This window comes from Mauremys mutica, chromosome 7, assembly GCF_020497125.1.
Source record: "Mauremys mutica isolate MM-2020 ecotype Southern chromosome 7, ASM2049712v1, whole genome shotgun sequence".
NCBI classification, from domain to species: Eukaryota; Metazoa; Chordata; order Testudines; family Geoemydidae; genus Mauremys; species Mauremys mutica.
Genome location: NC_059078.1, coordinates 71,933,157 through 71,950,717, shown reverse-complemented (window position 1 = coordinate 71,950,717; position 17,561 = coordinate 71,933,157). Strand labels below are relative to the sequence as shown.

General features: G+C 41.9%; 1 protein-coding gene across 1 annotated transcript in view; it reads right to left on the bottom strand.

The window, feature by feature from the left end:
* Positions 1 to 320: 320 nt before the first annotated feature.
* LOC123374521 overlaps positions 321 to 17,561 on the bottom strand; it is a 34,718-nt gene continuing 17,477 nt past the window's right edge. The window contains exons 5-10 of the mRNA XM_045024593.1: positions 15,626 to 15,991; positions 7,053 to 7,150; positions 6,141 to 6,399; positions 4,049 to 4,171; positions 2,119 to 2,196; positions 321 to 859 (exon numbers count right to left, since the gene is read on the bottom strand). Of these exons, the coding sequence (XP_044880528.1) occupies positions 483 to 859; positions 2,119 to 2,196; positions 4,049 to 4,171; positions 6,141 to 6,399; positions 7,053 to 7,150; positions 15,626 to 15,991 (1,301 nt within the window). The 3' untranslated portion in view covers positions 321 to 482. The remainder of the gene's footprint in view (positions 860 to 2,118; positions 2,197 to 4,048; positions 4,172 to 6,140; positions 6,400 to 7,052; positions 7,151 to 15,625; positions 15,992 to 17,561) is intronic.

Below are 17,561 nucleotides of genomic sequence, written 5' to 3'. Positions count from 1 at the left end.
AAACGTGCAAATTATCAATCATACATATGGACTCACGGAACAGTTAGTATTGGTGATGATCACCAGATATGTGCCAAACTTGTGATACAATTTTTCTTGTTCATTGGTTACCGCTTAGTGTCCCAAATGGGTCCAGGCTGGTAGACTAGGCTGGCATATCATAACTGTAATTAAACATTGCAAATTCTGCTTCTAAATGAAACCAGCAGCCCAGTGGGGTTGATAGGAATCCTGTAAATTAGTCAGTGCTGTGCTTACAGGTAGCTCTCCCTTTATGGTTAGCAGGTTAGCATTGCCTTAATGAACATCACAAAGGAAGATAGTGCATCATGACTTTATTGATTTTCATTTTCTCATACAGAATAATCACAGAAGTCACTAACTACAATGCTGAGAAAACAGATTCTTGTTTGTGGATGAAAGAAAGAATTCAAAGGACCCTACAGATGTCCGACATTTTGAAGGAAAGGTAGGAGCAAGGATTAAAATTCACAGATAGTGAGGCGGTTCTGGTTGCAACTTGTGCTATTCCAGGCACCGTCAGTGCACATCTCCATGCAGTTTTTTCCCCCTATGTCACTGGGCTCACCTGCATGCAAGTTTGTATAATTTACTGCTGTTCCATCCCGGAAACTGAAATTACCTGGAATCCCATCCCCATTAATGCCCAGATAGGCACAGCTGTTAAATAACCTCACAATATGGAAAACAGCATCATTCTCCCCCTTATTCCTGGGAGATGCAATGGAGCCGCCCGCCTGTTTGCATGCTTCCAGTGTGGTCTCAAAATCGACATCTTGTCCATTGGTAGCAAACATTTTTTTTCCAAATGTCTTTATGGTCCCATCCAAGGCAAGGACTACAAAGTAAAGCAAAAGCTCTTGTTAAACTTTTTTGAATCATTTTACACTCTCATGATTACTACTATAGTGGGACTCCCTCTTTCTGTATTCTTCTATAATAAAATAACCCTTCCGAATAAAATAAGGAACACAAATTGCAAACTTCATACAACTGTCTCTCCTTCCCCACCCCCCGATTAAAAAAACCCAGAGCATGGGCTATGTCATGCTAGCTTACCAAACACTGCCCTCTGCTGGACGGTTCATCAACGACATGCTAAATTGAGTAGGCTACTGCTCCTGTCTAGTGACTTCAGAACAAAGAGAATATAAACTCAAGAAGAGAGGAGAATGGAGGAGAGGAGTTGAAAAGGGAGAAAGAAAATAGAAGGGGAGGAGAATTGATTAGAGATAATTATAAGACTAGAAGGGAATACGAGATGGGAAAGAGATGGAAAAGGAAGGAGAAATAGATGAAGATGATGGAGAAGTAGAGAGAGAGAAAAATTAAAATGAAAAGGAGACAAAGGGAATGTGGATGGTGGGGAAGAAATGAAGGAGGGAAGAGTCCAGAGCACTCTCATATACCCCAAACTCCTCATCTCCAGCCCCACCCCAGAGCCTGCACCCCCAACCAGAGCCTCACCCCCTCTCTCACCCCAACCCCAATTTTGTGAGCATTCATGGCCTGCCATACAATTTCTATTCCCCAATGTGACAGTCAGGCCAAAAAGTTTGCCCACCCATGATTTAAAGACTTAACTTTGCACACACTTTGCACACACTTTGCACACACTGAGTAATGGGACTGACTTCATTGGGACTACTCACAGTGCATAAAGTTAGGCACATGCATAAATCTTTGCAGGCCTTAGTTAGATACGATACTGTTGTCACTTTTGTAGCCACAGATTAACTGTGATGGCCATCAGGGTCACTCACAGAGTGTAGGTGACCCAAAGAGATATGCCTGAAAGCTGCACAGAAAAGAATTGTTGCAATAAGCCATCTCTGGCTGGTTTGCATTAGTGTTTCAATCCATGACAGTTATATGGGGCTGGTAACTAATTATATGGCCCACAGGTTAACTTATTTAACACAAGACAGAAAGTATCATTGCCCATCCCAGAGATCCTTGTTTCTTTGTATAAAAAGAATGTAAAAATAAATGGAACAAGACAAACTATTTTTAAGGAGCTGGTATTTCATGGCTTATTTTTTCCACACTTGTTAATCAAGTTATGAGTGAGGCAAAAAGCAAAAGCAGACAGATTACCTCCTTCCAGTCTGGCAATTTGATGTTTGAATCCTTTGAGGGTTTCTTGTAATTCAGGATCACGAGAAACAGGTAGGCCTATGGACAAACAAAAATAATTATGCCCTTAAGTTTAAGTGTTAGGACCAGGCTTCACCAATAATGTGGACATCGTGTAAAATTAATAGCAATTTTCTAAAACACTTGTGACTGAGTTACATTTGTTTGATTTTCTATGTGAAATAATTTTATCTCAGTGTGTTAAAAGAAGGGCCTTTCCATACACTGACCATCCTGATAAAGAACAAAGCTCATGGAAACTACTTTAAGAAGGGAACCACTTATGAAGAATTAAAAATTAGATCTTTGAGTTAGAGTCTTTAATGCCCCACCGGTGCTTTGCATCAGTCCAGTACCAAGCCAGGCAAAAGAGGGTTTGGCAGGCATACCACTGTGCCTGGTTGATGCTAAGATACTGTATGGGCTCCTTGAGACCACTGACATATGGTGTAAGATATAACATCCTTCAGGCTGTTCCAATGCTTCCTGTCCACAGCACTGGGAAGCTGAAAAGGTAGATTAAAAGCCATCTTTATAGCACTCATACCCTTCACCTCCAATCCCCCTGGGACCTGGTTGGTCAGGATAATCTGGCCTATAATCGCTCGTTTTCTAGTCTGCAGCCTGCTAATGATAAAGGATGGCCTGCACTCAGGGTATGGTCACAGAAGTAGATTTTGCTGTGATGAGATACTACTTGTGACTTGATAGCTGCTCTGGAAAGCCCTGACCATGTGAAGTGTTGGTGGTGGAGCAGAACTAAGAGTAATAATGGATAATAATAATAATGGAAGGTAAAAGCTTTGGTGCTGTTGGTCATGGTTTCAAACCTTGTGGATAACCTTGTAGAAATGTAATCATCTCTTGTCAGCTTGTACAGTGTCAATTAGCTTGATTAAATTAATCTCTTAGGCTAAAAGTACGACTATACTCTGAAGAGTGACTCTGTAACGATGGCATTTAGGAGATTCAGGTTTATAGTCTCTCTGGGATGTCTGTATTAAACATATTCTTTTACAAAGAGAGACGTTTTTGTTCTCACTTCCAAGTGCTGCAAACCCAACCTAGTCTCAGACAGTCAAGCTGCCCTCTTTCCTACTGGTACATCATCTCTAAGGTTATGCCTATCAGCAGCTGGGAGGGTGTGTCTCGGCGCAGGCAGGCAAACACATACCAGCTCTGCTCAAGTAAGCATGCTAAAAATAGCAGTATGGCTGTGGTGGCATGGGCAGCAGCTTGGGCTAGCCACCTACGTTGTACCTAGGACCTCAGAGGGGGTCAGGTGTGGCTATTCAAGTTGTTGTAGATATACCGTAAGTGTGAAGGTTCTGCAACCCCAGTTATGCCCACAGTGGATATGTCGACACATTGTTTTAAAACCTACAGTAGCAAGTCTCAGAGCTCAGGTCCACAGACTCAGACTAGTGGGGATTATGTTACTGTGCTAAAAACAGCTGTGTAGATATTCAGGCTCAGGCTGGAGCTCAGGCTCTGAAACTCGCCCCTGACCTGGGCTTCAGAGCCTGAGTCCAAATGTCGGTAGACCTGAGCTCTGAGCCTCATGGCTGCAGGTTTTGAAATGCACCCAGTGACACCAATGCAGTCCTAGCTCTCTCATTTTCAGCTGCATCGCTTCTGCAGCAATACCTGGAGTAAGCCACAGTAAGTTATCCTAGCCAGGAAAGCCAGCAGACACAACTGAATAGACACAGTGAGAAGATCAGCTGAGTAAGAAGATGCCATTTTTACACAGTCACTTTTCGGAGTAGAACTGAAAGTTAAACTCAGTTATGGCTATTTTTCTCTAGGTTGCTTTAGACAGAGACACAGGCACATACAGACAGACACCGCCACCCCCATAAGGTTAAATGAACAGATTGTTCTTTTTCACCTGGTTGTCCAGGCTGCCCTCGCTCTCCCTTCTCGCCTCGTTCACCCCTAGGCCCTTGTGGCCCATGAAGCCCATCTTTTCCGGGAGGACCTCTCATGGAACTTGGTGGCCCTGGGGGACCTGCTGAAGGGAAATACATGAGTGAAAATTTGCCAAACTCCTTGCTGAGATTCCTCCCAAATGATGCATTTAATTCAGAATAAACACTGCTGCTGACCTTCAAGGGAACAGATTACATTACATCAGCTCAATAGCTTTTCATTACCCGACATGATTTAGGCGAAGGTTGGATGCATGTCAGAGGCAGAACATTTACTCCCTACAATGAAAGAGCAAATGCACTTTCAGTGCCTAGAAACCTGGCCCCTGCAGCATCCTTGGTGGTTGGGTTGGAGGAAGCTGCTCACTTGTCGTCTAGTCTGGAAGGAAGATCACACAGTGGCCAATAGAGCTAAGTGGTGAGGGAGCCTGGTAAAGTTCTAAGAAAGGCAGTACCACTTATATGTTCCAACTCCCCAGAATGATCAGCTAGAGAGGCCACACACACGCGCACACACACGCACGCACACACACACACACACATTGGTGTTCACATCAAGAGTTCCTGGATTAGATGCACAGTTGAACACCAAGGCCCCATGTGATTGGTTCTCACTTCCAGCTCTACTGACCAGGCTGGGAAGGCATCTAGAGTCTTTAACATTTAGGGTTTGGCTACACTTGCAGCTGTACAGCGCTGGGAGTTAAAGCTGTCTTCGTACAGCTGTGTAGGGAAAGCGCTGCAGTGTGGCCACACTGACAGCTACCAGCACTGCAGTGTGGCCACATTTGCAGCATTTGCAGCGGTGTTGGGAGTGGTGCATTATGGGCAGCTATCCCAGCGTTCAAGTGGCTGCAACGTGCTTTTCAAAAGAGGGGTGGGGTGGGGTGGAGTGTGACAGGGAGCGTGGGGGAGACAGAGAGAGTGGATTTTTGGAGCTGACACTGTGTCAGCTCCTTGCAAGTTCTAAGGACTTGAAGATACACAGCACCACCCTTCAATCATTTTAAAAGTTTCAACCCCTTCCCCCACCCCTCTCTCATTCACTAAATGCAAATAGCCTTCAGACCAGATAAGCAGCTGCTCCAAAACGGACCCCCCCCTCCCGGCTGCTTCTCTCCTCAAGCAAACACTAGCTGTGGACATTCATCCTCCTGCCTGCCTGCCTCTGCTTGAGCAAACAGTAGCTGTGTTTGTTTTTTAGATAAGCAGCTCCGGGAGTCCCGAGCTGACAACAAAACAAAGAGAGGCATCACAACAAAACAAAGAGTGTTATCTTTACTTAAAAAGCATTATGGGAAGGTTCCGGAAGTCAGTTACAGCATAGTAAGATTAATCACTGATTACACTGGCACCCCAGCGCTGCAAGAGCAGCGCTACAGTCGTTATTCCCCAGGCCGAGGTGGAGTACAGCCAGCACAGTAGCCAGGGAGATACAGCGCTGTATGTGCCTTGCCAGTGTGGACGGGGAGTAAGTTACAGCGCTGTAAAGCCACCACCAGCACTGCAACTCTCAAGTGTAGCCAAGCCCTCAGTTACTTTTATGGTGAAATCATGATATTACAGAGCAACTTCACTTTGCCCAAGAAGTCCCACTGACATAAAGGCAAATAGGATTTGGCTCTGTAAATAGGAGTTCACTACAAGCTGGAATTGTAGTATTCACATCACATGGAAAATAATTCCAGATTTTCATTCTTCTGTATGATATGCAGAGATTATGTCTAAATGACAAAAAAGGGACTTTTAAAAACTGAATGAGCTCAATATGTTTGGAACAACCCCTTCATCCCCAGCCTCCCTGTAGACACATTTTGACTCCTTCATAATCACATTAGCTGGTGGTTTTATAGCTAAGGGTGTGAAGTAACATTCTGAAAAACACCTAAGTACCAAGCAACACTAACTTTCAATGAGACTTGGGCTTCTAAATTTCTGTCACTTTCAAAATGGGACAGAAAGTGCAACAAAGTAGAATTTGATTGATCAGATACAAATATTGAAACACAGCAGAATATCTATATATCTGGGGTCAGTAACAACTGAAATTACCTTGCAGTCCTGGGTCTGCTTTTAAACCAGGCTTTCCTTCTCTTGCAGGCAATTCGTTCAGTCCAGGTTTGCCAGGGATTCTCTGCATTCCTTCATGGTGGTCCCCAGCATGGCTGGTCACCAGCAAAAAGGCTATTGCTGTGACTACGTGAAACAATTGGGGCGACATTGTTGGAGGCCAGCTATAAAACAAAGAGTATTTACTACCCAGTGCTGAGTGCTTATTTTCAAAATTAAAAATGATTGAGGAGTGTGAATTCTTTATTTCAAATTAACATTTTCTGTTTGGGACTGAAATCTTTTTAGCTTAGTCTTTTTCCCCCTGTGATACTAACATGATTAGTGTAGCTATAAAGCTTGAAAAAATATACTCATCTGTCTAGAGAGCAAAATTTTTTTTTATAAAGCTGTTGATTAACTTATATCATTTTTTCTTGTGTGACAAGTGTAACGCCAGTATTACTTATGCAGCAATATATAGGCATGTCCACTGCAGTGAGAAAAAAAAATCAAGATTACTCTGGGTACACTGTCTTAGTCTTAATTATTTATATTTTAAAAGGGAAAAGCAACCATTCAGACTTGTCATAAATAGCATTTTATAAACACTTGTGTATCGGTGGTGATTTCCTCAGTAAAAATAGACTGGAAATGTAAAGAAACTCTGAAAAAGCACCTAAAATGGGAAGTTTAAATTGAGACTTTGTTATATTTGAACTAGATTTATTTTTTTGTAATTTATAAAGAAGTTTAACTTACCTCTCAGCTCCAATGTGAAATACAAAAGGAGCACGATAAAGGTCCAATTTATAGGGCATGTAATTGGAGATACATTTTTTTGTCTATTGGAAATGTATTGTGTGTGTAATTGGATATACATTTGGCCAGCAACACAGACATTTGATAAGTTACCTTGAATGATTTTTTGCTTTGATTTTCTTTATGTTTAAAGCCTTGTGCAAGAACATTTGAAAAGTCAACATGCACTGATGCTTTCCTTTTTTGTTGAGCTAAGATATTACATTTTAATTGGGTAAAACAGTCTTGGAGCAGAAGAATAGATGATTGCAGAGATGTCTGTCATGAGTTGTTTGCAGGATATAACGTTTCCATAGATCTTCTGTTTACTCTAAGTATTAAATAATTACATCTTCATTGTGATTTTAAATGTCACAGAAGAAAAATAAGCAAGAACACAGATGACTTATTATATACATATTATTTTCTCATATACCATAGCGTAAAAGTGTTATATGCCCATGAGTGACTGGAGCTAACAGCTCATGAGTAAGCACAATCTAACACAATAGAGACAAAGCATACAAAACAGGACACACCATCTTCACCTGTGCCCTATTCAGAGTAACTCTAAGATAGGAAATTAAATTGATGCACTAAGGTATAAGTAGATGCACCACAGAATATTGTACAGGGAATTCCATATCCCACTAAGAAGTATAGTTCAACATGATAATATGAGAGGGGATAATATCACCCACGAAACAGGAAGCCAGATTCATATTGAGATTAAATTCCTTTTACACATCTCTGGCAGTGCACAGAGGCCTTACAAGTGGTGGAAACATACTGGATATGGAAGACTTCTTTATATTACCTTACATTTTTATGTCCCTGGTAAAAGTTGTTCCCTTCTAGTGGCTATTTAGTGATTTAAATGAGTCGCTGATCGTGGTCCAGTTCACAACAGAACAAATGACTTTAGTGATGCATTTTGTAGCAACAACAGAACCTAGTGAAAATGTCCTTGAAATGGTGACTGTCAGAGAGCATTTTCTAGAATTTATTGACATTTATGATACTACAGGAGCTGGTATGAAAAATGTGCTTCTTAAAAAGCTGGAAAATACGGGAATTGTGATAGCTGACATAAGAGGTCATGGCTACCATAATGGTGCCAATATGAGAAGAAAGAACAGAGGAGTGCAGACACGGATCCGAGAGTAAAACCCTCAAGCTTTTTTTGTCCCGTGCAGTTCTCATTCATTGAACATGCTGGTCAGTGATGCTGCGTCGACTTCTAGTGAGGCTGCTGAATTTTTTAATGTAATTTAAAGCAGCTATGTATTTTTCTCTGCATCAACTCATCGATGGCAAATTTTGAAGCAACATCTGGGAACATCCTCTCTGACACTGAAACCACTGAGTGCCACGCGATGGAAAAGTTGAGTGGAAGCGATAAAGCCTATCAAACACAAAATTGTGAAGATGGATGATGCCATAGTTGCCGTTATGGAGGATAATCCTATGACAGGAACCGTTCATGGGAGAATAGTGGCAGAGGGAAATGGAATCACCAGAAAGATACATAACTTCAAATTTCTGTGTGGCTTAGTGTTGTGGCATGACATACTGTTTGAAATAAATGTTGTAAGCAAGAGACTCCAAGGTGCTGACCTTGATATATCTGGAGCAACAGAACAACTGGACAAAGCAAAGTCACACCTACAGTCTTACCGGTCACATGAGGGATTTCAAAACGTTCTGAAGAGTGCACAGAAGTTGGCAGAGGAACTTCACACTGAAGCTATTTTTCCACCCATTCAAGAATACAAGAGTCACCAAAGACGACGACATTTAGATTACAAGGCACGGGATAATCCCATAAGAGACCCCAAACAACAATTCAAAGTTGAATTCTTAAACCAGGTGCTAGATTGTGCAATACAGTCAGTTGAAGAACGTTTCATGCAGCTCAAGGAACACAGCAGTATATTTGGGATGTTGTATGATATTCCAAAACTCCTCACTATACCTAAAGAAGACCTACACCAGCAATGCAGGGCACTAGAGACAGTGTTGACACATGATGACATGCGTGATATTGATGCGAGTGATTTAGGCGATGAACTGAAAGCCCTTTCAAAATACATTTCAGCAGGATCTACTCCAAAGGCTGTTCTGGAACATATGTGCACAAATAAGATGACCACTCTCTTTCCAAATGCTTTTGTTGCTCTGCGCATACTTCTAACACTTCCTGTAACAGTTGCCAGTGGAGAAAGCAGCTTCTCCAAGCTGAAGTTAATAAAAACACATCTACGCTCCACAATGATACAAGAGAGGCTGGTCGGCCTTGCAATCGTCTCAATAGAGCATAAGCTAGCCCAGACTGTGGATCTTCAGGAAGCAGTTCAAATCTTTGCAACCAAGAAGGCATGGAAAGCACTACTTTGATTATTCAAACAGATAAAAATGCCAGTGTTTACTATGCAGACAAAAAAAGTTACATTTGCTGTTCAGGCGTTTGAAAGTTAAAATTTTTGGACAAGGCATTTTAAATTGTTAGTTCTCCTTTATTGGGGTAGGTAGCAGAGCAGTACCATGAGAGGAGTAGGACAGGAAGAAGGCAGAATTGAGACCTTTCAAAGTTTTGGCCCAAGCGAGGGGGGTATGGGGGCATCATTTGAGCTCCCCACCTCAGGTGCCAAAATGTTGAGGGCCGGCCCTGAGGTGGGGCCGGAAATAGCGAGTCAGGACTCCTGGGTTTCATTCCAGGTTCTGAAGGGGAGAATCCTCTAGTGGTAACAGACCCATCTGCCCCATCCCTCCCACAAGCCTGTTTGTCCCCCTCTCTTCCTATGTGCTCCACTGCCCAAATCCTGCCTTATTCCTCCACTGTTCCTATCCAGGCCTATTTAGGATGAGCACAGACGCATCTGTGCAGTTCTCTAAAACCCTTCTCCTCCCTTCCTCTCTCTCAAGCTCCTATGCAACTGCCCCTCCCCTCCAATCCTATCTCCCTCACTTTGCTGCTAGGCACACATTCCACTTTCTGTCTCTTACTGCTTCCCATCCCTATCTCTAGCTACTGTATTGTTCCCACCCCTCACCCTGCCTGCAACCCCTTCTCCCCATGTCCCGCAGCCACTTCCTCAACACTCTGAAATCTAAGTCAGGCTGCTGCCTCCTCCTTCTTGCTGCCTGGGCAGAAACAGGGGGGTAGGGGTGAGCACTGAGCACACAAGAGAACCTACTACAGGCTTTCAGTTCAGATGCCCAGTGCCACAGCAACTCAAAGCACCAACTTCAGGTGCCAGAATGTCTAAAAAAAATTCTTACAAATAATTTGTTAAAATGGGTAAAACAATGTGTGTTCTCTTCACCTAACCTCACTCTCAGAAATGGCTGCACCATTTTTGGTGAGACATTTAAAAAAAATTCAGGTTGAGGCAGACATGCCTGAACATTTAAAGTTTGATAAAGTTATAAGCAAATGAAAATTGGTTCTTAGGTTGTAATGGGAAGTGTTGGGTAACCTTACCTACAGGTATCGCTACCTGCACCAGAGGTAACCACACACACACACACACACACACACACGAAATTATGTCAGTTGTGCTGCTGTATATAAGAAAGATAACCATTTGAATCATTGTTGCTACCACTTTTATACAATAGCAGCATATCGTGTACAAAGTATATCATGGAAGGTGTTGATGGAACAGTTATGATTTACTAAGTATGATTATCCTGTTCATATGCATGTATTACCTTTGTATCTGAAGTTATGAATAGTGTCTATGTATTTTAAACATGTGGCATATTCCAGACTGACACCCCCCCAGATAGAGTTACATCTCAGCCAGACAGCTGTGTGTCAGGGACACTCCATAAGAATGACCCAACTGGGTCAGACCAAAGGTCCATCTAACCCAGTATCCTGTCTTCTGACAGTGGCCAGTGTCCCAGAAGGAATGAACAGAACAGGTAATCATCAAGTGAACCATCCCCTGTCGCTCATTCCCCGCTTCTGGCAAACAGAGGCTAGGGACACCATGCCTGCCCATTCTGGCTAAAAGCCATTGATTGGACCTCTCCTCCATGAATTTATCTAGTTCTTTTTTGAACCCTGTTATGGTCTTGGCCTTCACAACATCCTCTGGCAAGGAGTTCCACAGGTTGACTGTGCATTGTCTGAAGAAATACTTCCTTTTATTTGTTTTAAACTTGCTGCCTATTAATTTCATTTGGATGACTCCTAGTTCTTGTGTTATGAGAAGTAGTAAATAACACTTCCTTATCTACTTTCTCTACACTAGTCATGATTTTATAGACCTCAATCATATCTCCCCTTTGCAGTCTCTTTCCAAGCTGAAAAGTCCCAGTTTTATTAATCTCTCCTCATACAGAGAGATTTCCCTATTCTGAACCTTTTCTAATATATCTTTTTTGAGATGGGGCGACCACATCTGCATGCAGTATTCAAGATGTGGGTGTACCATGGATTTATATAGAGACAACATGATATTTTCCATCCTAATTTCTATCCCCTTCTTAATTATTCCCAGCATTCTGTTCACTTTCTTGACTGCCACTGCACATTGAGTGGATGTTTTCAGAGAACTATCCACGATTCCAAGATCTCTTTCCTGAGTGGCAACAGCTAATTTAGACCCCATAATTTTATATATATAGTTGGGATTATGCTTTCCAATGTGCATTACTTTGCATTTATCAACATTAAATTTCATCTGTCATTTTATTGCCCAGTCACCCCACTCTCACAATGGGCCATTGACAAACTCTCATTCTGTCCAGATAGCTCTTCCTGAAGACGCCTCAGACAGCAAGACGCCAATGGCCACCCTACATGATTCAGCAAAGCATGTAAGGGCATGTGATATGCTCAGGTGAACCTGGACTCCATCTTGGGCCAGTAACTTTCCACATACAGGGGCTGTTGGCTTTGTTTGGGACAGTAATATTCCAAGTATATGGCAGAGGATATAAAAAGACACCTGTAACAGCTCCATGTTGCCACTCTCCTGCTCTGGACTGTGGATTTATAACTAAAAGGAGCATCTTGAACTATGGCTTGAGGTCCTTTCAATCTTTTGGAAGTTATCAGACAGACTTTACAAGCCAGCAGCCTATAACATTAGTGTTACAGACCTGATATAAGGACTTCATAATCATTTGCATGTATATGACCTATTAACCATTTATCACTCTCTTCTTTTCTTTTATTATTAAATCTTTAGTTAGTTACTAAGGATTGGCTGACAGCATGACATTTGGGTAAGATCTGTGTTATATGATATGGGTCTGATCCTTTGAGCTTAGAAAGAACCTCACATATGGTGAAATGGGTTTTCAATAACCTCTCAATATATTAGACTGGGATGCCCACATGGGAGTTAAGGGCTGGAATGCCTATAGATTCATATTCATAGACTCTAGGACTGGAAGGGACTTAGAGGGGTCATCGAGTCCAGTCCCCTGCCCTCATGGCAGGACCAAATACTGTCTAGACCATCCCTGATAGACATTTATCTAACCTACTCTTAAATAGCTCCAGAGATGGAGATTCCACAACCTCCCTAAGCAGTTTATTCCAGTGTTTAACCATCCTGACAGTTAGGAACTTTTTTCCTAATGTCCAAGCTAAACCTCCCTTGCTGCAGTTTAAGCCCGTTGCTTCTTGTTCTATCCTTAGAGGCTAAGATGAACAAGTTTGCTCCCACCTCCTTATGAAATCTTTTCAGATACCTGAAAACTGCTATCATGTCCCCTCTCAGTCTTCTCTTTTCCAAACTAAACAAACCCAATTCTTTCAGCCTTCCTTCATAGGTCATGTTCTCTAGACCTTTAATCATTCTTGTTCTCTTCTCTGGACCCTCTCCAATTTCTCCACATCTTTCTTGAAATGTGGTGCCCAGAACTGGACACAATACTCCAGCTGAGGCCTGACCAGCGCAGAGTAGAGCAGAAAAATGACTTCTTGTGTCTTGCTCACAACACACCTGTTAATGCATCCCAGAATCACGTTTGCTTTTTTTGCAACAGCATCACACTGTTGACTCATATTTAGCTTGTGGTCCACTATAACCCCAAGATCGCTTTCTGCCATACTCCTTCCTAGACAGTCTCTTCCCATTCTGTATGTGTGAAACTGATTGTTCCTGCCTAAATGGAGCACTTTGCATTTGTCTTTATTAAACTTCATCCTGTTTACCTCAGACCATTTCTCCAATTTGTCCAGATCATTTTGAATTTTGACCCTATCCTCCAAAGCAGTTGCAATCCCTCCCAGTTTGGTATCATCTGCAAACTTAATAAGCGTACTTTCTATGCCAATATCTAAGTCATTGATGAAGATATTGAACAGAGCCGGGGGATTGAACTTGGTTTCTGGTTAAACAATGTGGTACTGAAGAAGCTATTTTGTTACTGGTTGAGTGAATCTAATTAAAGAATAAACCAGTTTTTGGGGATTGCCTGCCCAAGGCACCCAATCACATCAATGACGGGGTGTTTACACTAAGGAGGAAAAGGAGTTGTTTAGAGCGGGTCCAACTGGGAGTAATGGGATGAAGTCTAGCACAGGGGAAAATTTAGGCTAGATAGCAGGAAACATTTCTTAATCATGACTCTATTTGAATGTGTATGGTCCCCAAGGGAAGTGGTGGAGGTCCCATTGGTTTAGATATTTCCAATTGGATTGGAATTCCAATTGGAGATCACTGGAGAACCACTGGCCGTGGTTCGCTGCTCCAGGTCAATAGGAGCTGCTGGAAGCAGTGGCCAGTACGTCCTTCGGCCCGCGCCACTTCCAGCAGCTCCCATTGGCCTGGAGCAGCGAACCGCGGCCAGTGGGAGCCATGATCAGCCAGACCAGCAGACGCAGCAGGTAAAGAAACCGGCCTGGCCCACCAAGGGCTTTCCCTACACAAGCGGCATTCCAAGTTTGGGAAACACGGTTATAGGGGATAACCCTCTTATGAAACCCAGAACAATAGACTAGATAATACCTATTTGGTTATTATTATCATAGTGTATGAAAGCTTTAGAAACTGAGTTCGCTATAAATAGGCAAATTCAAAGATCAATGTGGAATTAAGCCTATTATAACTATTGGTTCATAATAGAGGTCTGTCATTAAAGGTAACAAGAGCTAGACAGGTTCCCAACTAGAAGTCAAATACACTTAACTTCCTGATTATCAAATGTTTCTCTGAAATTTTTTTTAAAATAAATACTTAATCACTGCTTGCAGATTCTTCTTGGAACATTTAATTAACTTTGCACAGCTGAGTACAGATACAAAGCTTTATATGCTTTTGTCTCAAAAATTACAGGGCAAATATCAAATTATAAACTTTAATACATCAGTTCACATAACAGCCACTCCTGTAGTGGCCAGGAGAAGGTAATAATCATATTAATGATAGTTGAACCTGAAAAAGATTAGAAAAGGCTTCCGAACTTCAGATGTTTATCCAAATTGGTTTCAGTGCATTCTAGGAATCAACAAACTGCACATTTGGGGAGGTTAAAAAAGGAACAGTACAAGAAACCTTGTCCATCTCAGATATAGACAGTCGGGCCTCTGAGATCTAGAGTGTCCTTCATTTTTTCTTATTACTATTTTTGCATTACAGTAGTACCGAGACGCACGGTGCATACACATATTAAGAGACAACCCTTGTGAAAGCACTCTTGTGGTGTCCTGTTTGTGCCAGGCATCTATCATTTGGACGGCCATGTCTCCCCTGATTTATTTCCTGACACCACCTCGCACAGAGTAAAAGTTACCAAGAGCTTTGGGTTGAAAGAACCCCAGGTAACAGCTGCTCCACTCTGGCTCCACAGGATGGGGAAGCATTTGAGAAATTTCTTAACCCCTACTGCTTTTTTCTTACCCCCTCTTCTCAAACCTTGCCTTTGCTGGTCTGATGATGGTGGTCAGATGTACATCTATTCAGTTTACACATTGGAATGATATTGTTTGTCCAGTGGTTAGTATGATATAGAAGAGTCTTGATAGAACTGTAAAATACTGTAAATGACTATTTCTATAGTGCTATAGGGGGAACATGGTATTTGACACACAAAAACAAAATGAGCAGCTTGCAGTATAGCTAAATGATCTATGATTTCCAGGGTTTTTGTTGTGGTCTCCCTTTATAATAACTGAGTTGAATTTTATTGCAGGGTTTCATATTACACAGTATGGCCTCAGTCTTGCAAAGAGATGCATATAGGGGGATCCACCATGTATTTCTCCACTGAAGTATACCTGTGTGCATTTCCTTCCAGGATTGAGACCTGTTCCTCTAATGTTGTTGCATAGTATATGCTGCATTATCTAGCCATGTAACTACAATGGAATGTACAAAGTTATCTTAGCATGGGACTCCTCAAACACACTAAGCCAAACCCTGAAATCCTTACCTGGAGCTTAATCAGCCACAGTGAGACAAGGCAGAGTTTGGTTACAATAATTAACCCCCTCTCAAATTAGGGATAGTCCTAGTTACAAATCAATCACCTTCGGTAGTTACTATTTCCTTGGTAAGCATGAGGAAGGAAAATATTACATCATGATTTTGTTTCTCTCATATAAAATAATCACAGAGGACATTAGCTATATTGCTGAGAGGCTCCTGTTTATGTCTGAGACACAGAATAGTGCATGAACTCTGCACTATGAAATAACTGAGAGGAAATGCTTTAAAATTCACAGATAGTGAGGCGGTACTGGTTGCATTTTTTGTCATTCCAGCCTCCATCAGTGTACATCTCCACACAGTTTTCCCCTCCTTTGCCATTTGGCTCACGAGCACGCCAGTTGGTATAATTCAGAGGTTTCCCATCCAGATACTGGAATTCACCTGGAACATCACTCTCCCTTATACCCAGATAAGGATATCTGTTAAACTGTTTCACAATATCCAAAATAGCATTGTTTTCCTCCTGGTTCTTGGGGGTGGCGATGGAGCCACCAGCATGTTCACATGCTTTTAATGTGGTTTCAAAATTGACTTCTTTCCCATTGGTAGCGAGAATTTTTTCCCCCACTTCTGTTATTTTTCCTTCCAAAGTAAGGACTGCAAAGGAAAGTGAAAAGATCTGGTTGGTTTTTTGTCTTATTTTATACTGTCCATGTTCCTACTATACTCCTGGGAAGGGAGAAAAACCATGAGGAAATGAAAGAAAGGAAAAGAAGAGAACATTACAAATAGAAAGAGGAAAGAAGGAGGAAAATATAAAGGGAGGAAGGAAAGATGATTGAAAAGAGTGAAGAGGAGGAGAAAAGGAGGAACTACCTCTGTCGCAATCCTACCAACTCATTAGTTTTTTCAGTGAGTCTGTATAATTCTTCACCTATGGACATCTGTCTCTCCTCCTACAACCTAAATGTGCTCCACTCCCATATACTAAATACAGTTTCAGACCTGCTCTGTTATGTGCAATCAAATTTTAACAAGGGAAAAGGAAAGTAATTTTGACAAAATCTTTGATTTTTCTCCCCAATTTTCCCCAACAGCTCTAATGACTACACCACCCCAGAGTGTATTGAGAATATAAGCACTACTGACATCATACAACTGCCTCAGTTTCAATGGATTCCCAAGAGTTCAACTATAACACACAACAAAATCCTTTCTAAGAAGATTTTTTTAATGCAATTTGAATGAATGTGAGTGGCATTTCCTTTAAGATCCTTGCTACTCGGGGAGAATCAGGCCCTGTGTAAGCTCAACAGAGGTCTCATCTGCTTTGGAGAACAACTGTGAGAAACCTATGTAGATCCTCTTGCTGAGGGAATGGGCCATAAGCGGTCTCCTATTAGAGATTTGTGCTTCTCCAGATGGAGCTCAGTTCCTGTGAGTATCCTCCCCAGTTGATCTGTTTCAAAAGTGCTGAGCCACACACCTCACCTTGCATGTTTCTTGCTCCTTCTCATAAATAAACCAATGGAAAGTTAGACAAAAGGGGGTAACTTTTCTGCTCTGTTAAGAATTGCAGATTCCACTCCCTAAAGTGGGAGTGGCACAGTAATCAGTTGGTCATGGTGAGGGAAACCTACTCCCACAAAGCAACATGTACAAGCAAGAGAAACTGCAATAGCCTGCTTGATGTGTATCTCCACGTGCTGCCCTACATGCTGGACATGCACAGCACAGTTCTTTGCACTATGCTGTGCCTAGTTCATTTTGATTCTCGTCTATGTAAGTTCTGATACTCTGTTCATACATGTAGTATGCAGAATGCTCAGTATATTGTATAGCTCTAAGCACCCATCTATGTCCCATCTTATGGACAGCCTTTTGCATTGCACTATATACTGCATAGACACACACACACTGACCAATCTTTCTTGCATGGCTTCCATTACTGAAATATCTGAGTGCCTCACAAATTATCTTTACAACACCTTTGTGAGGCAGGGCAGTGCTATTATCCTCATGTTATAGTACTGAGTGACTTGCCTAGGGTCATACAAGATGTTTGTGGCAGAGCAGGAATTGAACCCTGGTCTCCCACATCTCAGGCTGGGCTGTTGGATTAGCTTTCCCGTCCTTCCAATGTGCAACAAACACCTCAGCATAGTTAATTGGTGTTTGGAAGTAAGTTTTGGTGAGGAAAGTTTTAGAATGGAAGACAAGTTTTGAA